At 41.4% G+C, this 10,080-nt stretch overlaps 1 protein-coding gene across 1 annotated transcript in view; it reads right to left on the reverse strand.

The window, feature by feature from the left end:
- The window catches only part of insrb (insulin receptor b), a 64,089-nt gene extending 60,670 nt beyond the window's left edge, over positions 1-3,419 (reverse strand). The window contains exon 1 of the mRNA XM_030784409.1: positions 3,234-3,419. Coding sequence (XP_030640269.1) covers positions 3,234-3,315 — 82 coding nt within the window. The 5' untranslated portion in view covers positions 3,316-3,419. The remainder of the gene's footprint in view (positions 1-3,233) is intronic.
- Between the last annotated feature and the right edge of the window lie 6,661 nt (positions 3,420-10,080).

Here is a 10,080-nt window from a genome sequence, read left to right on the forward strand (position 1 = left end):
AATCTAAACGACGTCATATTCTGGCTTTCGGGATATTCCTAAACTGCTTTCATTTCGCGTGTTTCTCAGATTCACACAGCAAGATCATATTCAGTCAACATTTGCGTAAACATGTATTCATCATTATTAATGATCCGGAAGCTGAATTTTTGTTCTTTTACCATTTAAATGACAAACACAGCCGTGCAAATTGAGCTGAACAAATCGTCAACGGAAAAGCTCTTCGAGTGTAGAAAAATAGAAAAATAAATAATTACAAAGATCAATAAATTAAAGCGCGATTTTGGGAAGGTTGGCGTTGGATTTGTTCTACTTTGAACTGGAGAGTGACAATACACAGCTGCATGATAAAGGAAAACAAAAACAGAACAGAGAAGACAAATTATTTAAAAAAACAAAAACAGACTGGCATATATAAATAAAGGGACAAGCGATTCGATGCCAGTGTTGAGATCGTTAGCCCAGCAAACTCGTTCTACAGAGGCTACCGCTCATTCGCGGCATTAGCGTTCCTCCTCCACAGGTGAACAGAAATCGAAAACAAGTAACTCCGCCTCTTCTCTAAACAGGTCATCGAGGACAAAATATCTCAGTCCCTTGATTTTTTTTTAATTTTATATCTAAAGCCCCCCCCGCCGTCCCACCCAAAAAAATAGTCCAAGTCATATATAAGGAAGTGAAAAATCCACCGACCGAAAACTCCTATACAAGGAACAAGTTTGCTGCAAATAATTAGCAGCATTTATGATGGGATGCAATATGACTCCCGCGCGCTTAATAGACCACCCTGAAAAAGTAAAGAACCCGTCTGGGTAGGACCACGTTTGTTTAGTAAACAAACCCGTTAAAGTGCGTGTGACGTGTACTGCGTACTTCTGATTGGAGTAAATTGTAGTCTTCCGCTTGTTTTGCATCCTTAGGCAACTCACCAAGAGGGAAATGACTTTCCAATGAAAATGCAAATACTGCTGAGAGCGTGCAGCTCGGTGAGGGAAGTGAACAGTTGTTTTTTGTGCTTGTCTGTGTGTATACAACGGTTCCAAGATTTACATAAACATAACCTTTGAAATGAACTTCCTTGTAACCTAGTTGTGGCATGACGCGCATTTCCAGTAAGGCCCGTCGTTAATGTGCGCTCTGATTAGCTCGCTTTTGGCCGCTCTGAGTGAGACATTAATGGAATGTTTTTCCGTTGTCAGGTGACAGGCACATTTGTGCAATACTGTTTCAAGTGTGAAATAATCTTTAGTGAAAAGGAGATTGGTATAGAGGCCCTGAGAGGACAAGGTGAAAATGAGAAGATTAATGTTATGACATTGCGTTCCCTCGCAAACTATTTACGTTCTCTGGCAAAAAACAAACAAACAAAAATAAACATTTAGATTCACTCGCAAAACTAGCCTATTATAGTGGCCAATCCAGAACGTCAGAATACAGTAAACAAACGTTGATGTAACTTCATAACAGACAATGCGCTGTGTTACTTCCCATAGAGCTCCGAAAACGTGTTTGCTATTGAGAATCAACGCTATATCTTTGTATGTGAGACCGAGGTCAAAGTAAAATCCAATCAATTGCTCCATACGTCAACTTAACATACCGGCAAATGGTAGCCTAACCGGAGAGAACGACATCAGCGCGTGAGCGCAGAATATTTGCAAGGGAACGCAAAGATTTCTGCGAGGGTGCTCAATGTCCTGACATTAATATATATATATATATATTAAACATTTCCCCAGGGGGCTCCCTAGTTTTTCAGTGCAAATAATTGAGGATTTTTCAAGTGTTGCAACTGAGGAAACAAAGAAACACATAAAAACAAAACGAAACGGTGACCTGTTATCCCTTTAACCTGACTGTCGATATGTGTTTGTTTACTACAGATCGCGAAATACCAGTAGAAGGAATCTCAGTGAAGTGAGAAAACTGCATCTGAACGGCATTAAAAAAAATTAAATGCTAATACAATTCCTCTTCATCAAAAATAAACAAACGTCATTACAATGGCAGCAAGGTTCGGTACAACATTAAAAGGTATTATCATATACTCGAATAATCTGTATTCCATAAACCCTTCAGATACTTCCCTTAGAAGACTCAGTTTATGGTAATGTCAGACATGTTAGGTTATTACATTTCGTTTATCATAGGGTGATTTAAACACGTCACTGCACATGTTTTGGGTGGTGCTGAGTGCGACAATAAACAAAAACACTATAATGTTGCTCGAGGCCATGTAGTGACCATAAGAACCACTTCTGTTAATTTCCCATCGTCAGTTCTTCTCCTGCCCTGCTTGTTTGGAGGAGTAACATAATCTACTGCTATCAGTTCACCCTACGACTCTCCAACTCTCGATTCTGTGACATGAAAAGGTCTCTTCACACAAAAACGCATCCAACTATTGATCAATCAACGATTTTCTCAGATATGTAATAATTATTACTTCACTTGCTTTAACACGATTACGAAATACCATGCGTGGTTCACACATAAATTACGCGCTTTGCTCGATACGACTCACACACTCCACACACTTTCGACGTCAACAAGGCAGTTAATTGATAACATGGCAGACAGGGCTACGGTTCCCTGGAGTAGGACCATAATGTAGGCTAATCCTGCACTTATAGGATCTCGAAATCTTCTTAACGTTTGGCTAAACGTGTTTACGTTTCCAGTACAACGTGAAATGAGTATTTGCAAGAGGAGCAGAGGAGGCCTACGCCTGCGAGCCAATCCTGCAACTTCCAGTTTAGATTCGCTGCGGCAGACCACCCGAGTCCAGTAACTGGAGCTAATCTGGGCTTGGGGCTGACGGATCCACGCCAGGCCTCAATAACACTTAAAAAAGGGGGGCGGGGGACTTTATCTGCAGTTCGCCATGAAAAACATACAGCCCAAGTTCTGCGCTAGGGACAGAATTCATTAGCTAAGGTAAACTTGTTGTGATCTACGTAACCTATACGTTTTTTAATGAGCGGAAATTATACGCATATTGTCCGTACATTAAAAGACTTTGCAAACAGTATTATATCTTGCAGAAGCTACAAGGTGTTGTAGGAAATGAGAATCTACATCAAAACGTCAAAATAAAAACAACTTAAATTGCTTTATGTAAACATTGATGTTATGTAGTGAGCGCTCCTTGCGAGCTGATTGTATCAATATAGCCTGGCGACAGGGAAACCCACATGATTCTGTAAGAGAAATTCACGCTGATAACTACTTACTTTCTCCGTTTAACGGACCGCATTGGCACAGGATGTAGATAAATGTGATCAAAACTATCGCTGATGTCTGCAGCCGCATCATGCCTCCCAAACAAGATCTTAACGTGGAGTAAATAAATCCGAGGGGGATGTTCGTAAGAAAGGGGGGAAAAAGTGTGGAAAGGATTTACACTACACGCAATAACAGAGGCAAAAAAAATTAATAATAACTAAAAAAAAAAAATTAATAAATAAAACTATCAGGGGGGAAAAAAACCTGTTCACCGACAACTTCGATCTGTCCCCCCCCAAAAGGGACCGGGGGTCCAACGTGGTTCCGTTTAGAATGAAAATGTATGTCAGGCAAACTTTATTTTAGACTTTCAGTACAGTTGAATTCTTCGCTAAATAACGTGATCTTGGATTCTTCCAAACGATATGTGACAAAAAATGTTCATTTTAAAAAATTCTTGTGATACATATCCAAGTTTTTCATTTGGTAAAAAATCCTTGATTCCAAAGGAACCAGACCCCCAGATCTAAGGAAAAAGTATCCATCGGGCTGGTACTGCTTGCAGGCTGCTTTTGCTTCCCGTGATGGTGAGGTAAGTTTCTGATTTGAAAATTCCAGGGAAATGTATCGTTGCCCAAAGTCTGGCTCTGTATAATAGTCCAAAGACTAATCTAATTGGTTTGGTTAACTAAATAGCTATTTTAGAATTTGTCTTTGCGCACCAAATCCCGTTTGTTTAGTTGAGCTTCGTACGGCTCAATACCGAGGCCAAACAAATTGGCTCTAATCCACAGGTCGCCTCGTTTCATGCACTGCCAAGTACTCCGGTTCTTCGCCGTATCATGAAGTTCGCCCTTGAAGACGTGCAGAGAAATGGACACATCCCAGGACCTCCTTTTTACACACGCTGCAACCCGTGTGAAAGAAAATATGCGTTTTCCCCCACTAAAACCACGTTCATTAGAACTTCGTAAATCCACTTAAGTCCACGCGTATCTTCAAATTGTAGAAGTTCAAATGTAATATTCCAATATATTTTTAAAAAAAACGGAGCTCCCAGCACAATGCTCCGAAGTATGCGAACTCCGCGCTGTGTGAGCCCGTGTCTTCGGCTGCGCAAAAGCCAAGCTAGCCCGAAACAAACGAGCTTTCTTGATTGCCTGTTAATTAAGAGCTCATCAACAAGACTTGAGACGCCTAAGTAAACCAACTTATCGGCGTGGGAATTAGCTGTAAGTGGAAAAACTTCACCCGTGTTGTCAGCGGTGCCTCTTAGCATAGGTTCCCCCCTCTCGTCTTTCTCTGTGTCCCTCCACCAGTAAACAAGTACTGCTAGTCAGCTGGGGTAGATGTGCGGTATGATGCAAAACACGGACCGGATTACGCCACGACTGCCTTGGGAAGGACATGGATCGGAGTGGAATACCGATGTATCGAGCGTAAATGACAATAGTGAATGGATGTGTAAAACATGCACTGGTAACGTGGAAGAAGCGTCAAAGTTCAAACCTTTTATTTGAGCTCAGATTTACAACGCATTTATTTCCTCCCTTCCGTCGTCAGTTTTCTAAACTGTGACTGTATTTCATATGAAGGGTTTCTAATAACTGTATCTTTTCAATAACTCCTGTAATAAACTGTAACTAACCTGTAGATACAGATCTTTACATTGTACTTACGCATATGCATTAAGGTTTCTCATTTGTAATTAATCAGAATATGGAGGAATAGTTTAGTAATAGAAGATACACATAAACATACAGTATGTAGTTGTTATGTTATAAGGAGAGGGACACTGGGAGCTTGCTATCTGCTGGTTTGGATATGTTTTTGAAGTTTCCTGATGAGGATTAATGTCTGTATCACTACCTGGTGCTCTGCCTGCTCTTCTTACTGTAATATTTATCACTGGATTCACTTTATCTCTTCATCCCACAGTTCACCTCCAGAATCACAAAAAAGATCCCACTTTGTCCCTGTATCCGTCTGTTTGTCTGTCCGTCCATCTGTCTGTCCAGCACATTCACACTGATGGCCAGGCATCACACCAAACAGAGGCTGGACAAAACAGAGCTCATCTTCCCATCGATGGAGTGCTCTCCATCTCCATTCACTGTCTGTCTCTCCATTCACTGTCTGTCTCTCCATGCTGTCTGTCTCTCCATTCACTGTCTGTCTCTCCATGCTGTCTGTCTCTCCATTCACTGTCTGTCTCTCCATTCACTGTCTGTCTCTCCATGCTGTCTGTCTCTCCATGCTGTCTGTCTCTCCATTCACTGTCTGTCTCTCCGTGTTCTCTACTCCTGTGAAACCCAGTGTATTGATCTGTCCACTGAGCCCTGTGAACTTGTCACTGCTGTCTGGCAGGTGGACACAGGCAGAATGGAATACAGGACATCGGTTCTCTCACTTCAGCTAAAGATTTTTCCCCCTGGAAACCTAAGAACCTCTAAACCTTAGTCCAGGAGTAAACACCCCATGCAACCACTCTAATCTGGGACATCAGGATTCCTTAGTGTTCTGTCCCCACAGCCAAATGTTAAACAAAAGGCCAAGCTCCACTGGTGTGGAATCAGTGCACCGGAGCGCCTCAGTAGACTCCAAACCTCAGTGTGCACTGCTCAGTCACTGCCCGCATGATGCTTCCTAAACCCTCCTTTCTTTAAAGGATACCTTGACTAGAAGAATGGAGTTCATATGTTAATGTACATTCTACCCTATGGTACATTCCACTTTGTGGTACATTCCGCTCTATGGTACATTCTAGTCTATGGTACATTCCACTCTATGATGTGTCTTGAACTGCGGCATTTGTTAGAGCCACTTCCTTCTGGAATGCTCGATGTACAGGAACCTGGTTCTCTGTTGTTTTTACAGATTACCCGTGTGTAGGCTTTGTTTGTGTCTCTACGTAAGAGTAGATGAATGTGTGTATCTAAATGAATGTGTGTATCTAAATGAATGTGTGTATCTGAATGAATGTGTGTATCTGAATGAATGTGTGTATCTAAATGAATGTGTGTATCTAAATGAATGTGTGTATCTGAATGAATGTGTGTATCTGAATGAATGTGTGTATCTAAATGAATGTGTGTATCTGAATGAATGTGTGTATCTAAATGAATGTGTGTATCTGAATGAATGTGTGTATCTAAATGAATGTGTGTATCTAAATGAATGTATCTGAATGAATGTGTGTATCTAAATGAATGTGTGTATCTGAATGAATGTGTGTATCTAAATGAATGTGTGTATCTAAATGAATGTATCTGAATGAATGTGTGTATCTAAATGAATGTATCTGAATGAATGTGTGTATCTAAATGAATGTGTGTATCTGAATGAATGTGTGTATCTAAATGAATGTGTGTATCTGAATGAATGTGATGTAATGTGGCGACACACACCATGTGCATTTAGCAACTGATTCCATAATATTTTTCTAAATAATTTTGTAATATTACTGTAATATTTCTGTAAATATTTTGCAAAATTGTGTGAAATATTTTGGGGAAACATTGGCTGAAGCTAATAGTCTGCTTAAACTCCATGACATTAGAGTATTAGAATAATCAATGTTCTCTTTAATTCTCTAACATTTATTTCTGTCTTGGTTGGCTATTGCATTTCTGAATGAGCATTTGGAAAACTTGGCATTGACAAGGTTTGTTTAGCCACTGAATATCAGCCATGGGCTCTTTGGGTCTGCCTGTGTGTTCTATGAGACCGTTGGAACTCTGTGAACTCCATCACTGATGGGTCAACTGACCCATAGAGACACAGAGAGGATTTCCATACCGTTCACCAGAGCTGGACACAGAAACAGGGGATTCCACTGGAGCTGTGGACTGGACACAGTAACATGCAGTAGTTTTGTTACATTCAGACTGGCTCTCTCTGTATGTGTTGTCTATGCCTACATTTTATATGCATTCTACAGCTAAAGTGTATAGAACCTGGCCTGTAGAAGTCACCAATCAGTTTTTAAAAAGAAGGAAAGTGGTGTCTATAATGTATAGTGTGTTTTGCTTTGTTTTGTTTTGTTTTTGTATATTTGACCTGGCAGTAACACAGAGACTACAGGAGACTGTCTGATGACTCTAGACCTGTCAGTAACACAGTGACTCAGCTCTGACATGACTCTGGTCACTCCGTTACACACCATTCCATTAAAGAACATCCCAAAGCAACAGTTTCTCTCTCCGACTGCTGAATCTCAACAGTTTCTCTCTCCGACTGCTGAATCTCATTCTGAGGTTTATCGAGGGTTCAGAGATGTTTCATTTCACATTTTCCTGGGGGTGTACTGGTTTTGTTTTGTTTTGTTTTGTTTTGTTTTGTTTTGTTTTGTTTTGTTTTGTTTTGTTTTGAAGAGAGTGACTATAGATGGGATCTTTAATGTGTTGTTGTGATGCAGTGTGTAACTCCATGTCCAGCTCTTAAACAGGTTCATCTCTCCATGACCTGAGTAGTTAACACCAGTTTTCTTACATACAACATACTCAACTACATCACCAGTTTAAAAATTCTTTCCACTTAATGGGTACCACCAAGAAAACACAGTTAAATTCATTGCATAGTGGCATCTAACAGTTTATAACCCATAAACAGGTTACAGAGTAAACCATGACACAGCTGCACTTCTGAGTCAAGGGGAGGGGGAGAGAGGAGGAGGGGCCAGGGGTCCTGTCACTCTGATGATAAATAGAACATTCAGGGGAACACAAAGCTCTGATTGGTCAGTGTGTGATGCTAAAGTACATTCTCTAACATAGCCATAGTCAGTCACAACATTGCTCATCCAAAATCATATCTGATCCTCTGATTAGTTCTGCCTGCTTTTCCACAGCTGGCACAGAGGCATGCCGTGGTCGAGCCGCAACCGTGCGCCCCCTAGAGGTCGGCTCTGGTATCGCGCTGTTGGTGACTGACAGACCCATTCAAAGGGAGGTGAGGTATTTTAAGGTCACAATCAAAGTAGTTCCGAATTTCTATTTCATGAAACCCATGCTTTTCTGTGCTCTCTCCTTTTCTCTTTGCACATCATTTGTACTCATAAATGTTCATGAAAATGGTCACATATGTGGAACGGCGTGTCCACTCTTCAACACACAAAACGCTGCACGAAACACATTCAGTTCATCAGCTCATTCTCATGGATTCATCTCCTCTCTATCCTGTCTCAACTATCACACTCAGATCTCAGTCATGCAAACATATCAACACGCTCGCTGGGAAAACTGACAAACACCCATGCTAAACTTTGGGTGTTTAAATGGGTTCAGATGTTTGAGAGAGATTAGAATAAAACTGAACAAAAAAAATTTTTTGATACAAACTGTTGACAAAATGCAGCTTCACGCTGCAGTCCTCTGTAACAAATATTACAGTCATCCTGTGCCGAGGTGTTGCTGACACACTACAAAACTGTCACTTTTACCGCTCTGCTGTTGTTATTCTCATATTCTCCACAGAGAATCATTTACCACCTGAATACTGTAGACACAACACAGATTCAGACCAGTGTTGATATATTGTGTGTATGTTTCCAGTAATGAGTGTGAATATGCAGTGCTGTACATATTGTGTCTTGATTATGATCTGTGCCTGTTGTAAAGGGTAATGAAGAGCAGTAATAACCGCCCACAGAGTGCAGAATCCCTAAACCAGCCAATGGAAAGTCAGAGTGGGCCAATGGAAAGTCAGAGTGGACCAATGGAAAGTCAGAGTGGACCAATGTTAAGTCAGAGTAAACGATGTTAAGTCAGAGTGGACTGAGCGCTGATTGTGTTTGTTAGACTGGGTCCTGAGGATGTTATTGGTGTTCTGTGAATGTCCCAGAGGAACACAACTCAGACAGAGACAAAGTCAGTCCTCTCCACACAGACAGGCCCCCAGCAACACCACAGAGACACAGGAGCAAACAAGAGAGCAGAAATTTCACTGCACGTCAAACATTATTAGTGTTTTTACAGAAGGGCATTAAGCCACTTTCCAAAACAACTCACCCCTACACACACACACACACACACGCACGCCTGCACGTACTCATGCACGTGCGCGTACACACACACAAACACACTCTCACACACACACACACACACACACACACACACAAAACACAAACACACTCACACACAAAACACAAAACACAAACCACTCCCACACAAGAGGAATGGAGGTTATGATTACATTGGCTTGTCTTTGGAGAGATCACAGGAGGAGAACAGTCATGGTCTCTGAGCAGACATCCACGTGGGGTTGCTCTCTTGGTTTGAAGAAGAAAAAAAAACAAAAAAACAATTTCCTCTTTTTAGCCGTAAACAAAATCAGTCTCTGTCAATTTCCTCTATATGTCATTGACTTTCCTTGACTTCAGAGCCTTGTGCTGTGCTAATGCTCCACAAACACAGCTCATCAGTACCTCACAACCTCTCAACTAACACAGCTCATCAGTGCCTCACAACCTCTCATCTAACACAGCTCATCAGTGCCTCACAACCTCTCATCTAACACAGCTCATCAGTGCCTCACAACCTCTCATCTAACACAGCTCATCAGTGCCTCACAACCTCTCATCTAACACAGCTCATCAGTGCCTCACAACCTCTCATCTAACACAGCTCATCAGTGCCTCACAACCTCTCATCTAACACAGCTCATCAGTGCCTCACAACCTCTCATCTAACACAGCTCATCAGTGCCTCACAACCTCTCATCTAACACAGCTCATCAGTGCCTCACAACCTCTCATCTAACACAGCTCATCAGTGCCTCACAACCTCTCATCTAACACAGCTCATCAGTACCTCACAACCTCTCATCTAACACAGCTCATCAGTGCCTCACAACCTC

Source organism: Chanos chanos, chromosome 9 (genome assembly GCF_902362185.1).
Source record: "Chanos chanos chromosome 9, fChaCha1.1, whole genome shotgun sequence".
NCBI classification, from domain to species: domain Eukaryota; kingdom Metazoa; phylum Chordata; class Actinopteri; order Gonorynchiformes; family Chanidae; genus Chanos; species Chanos chanos.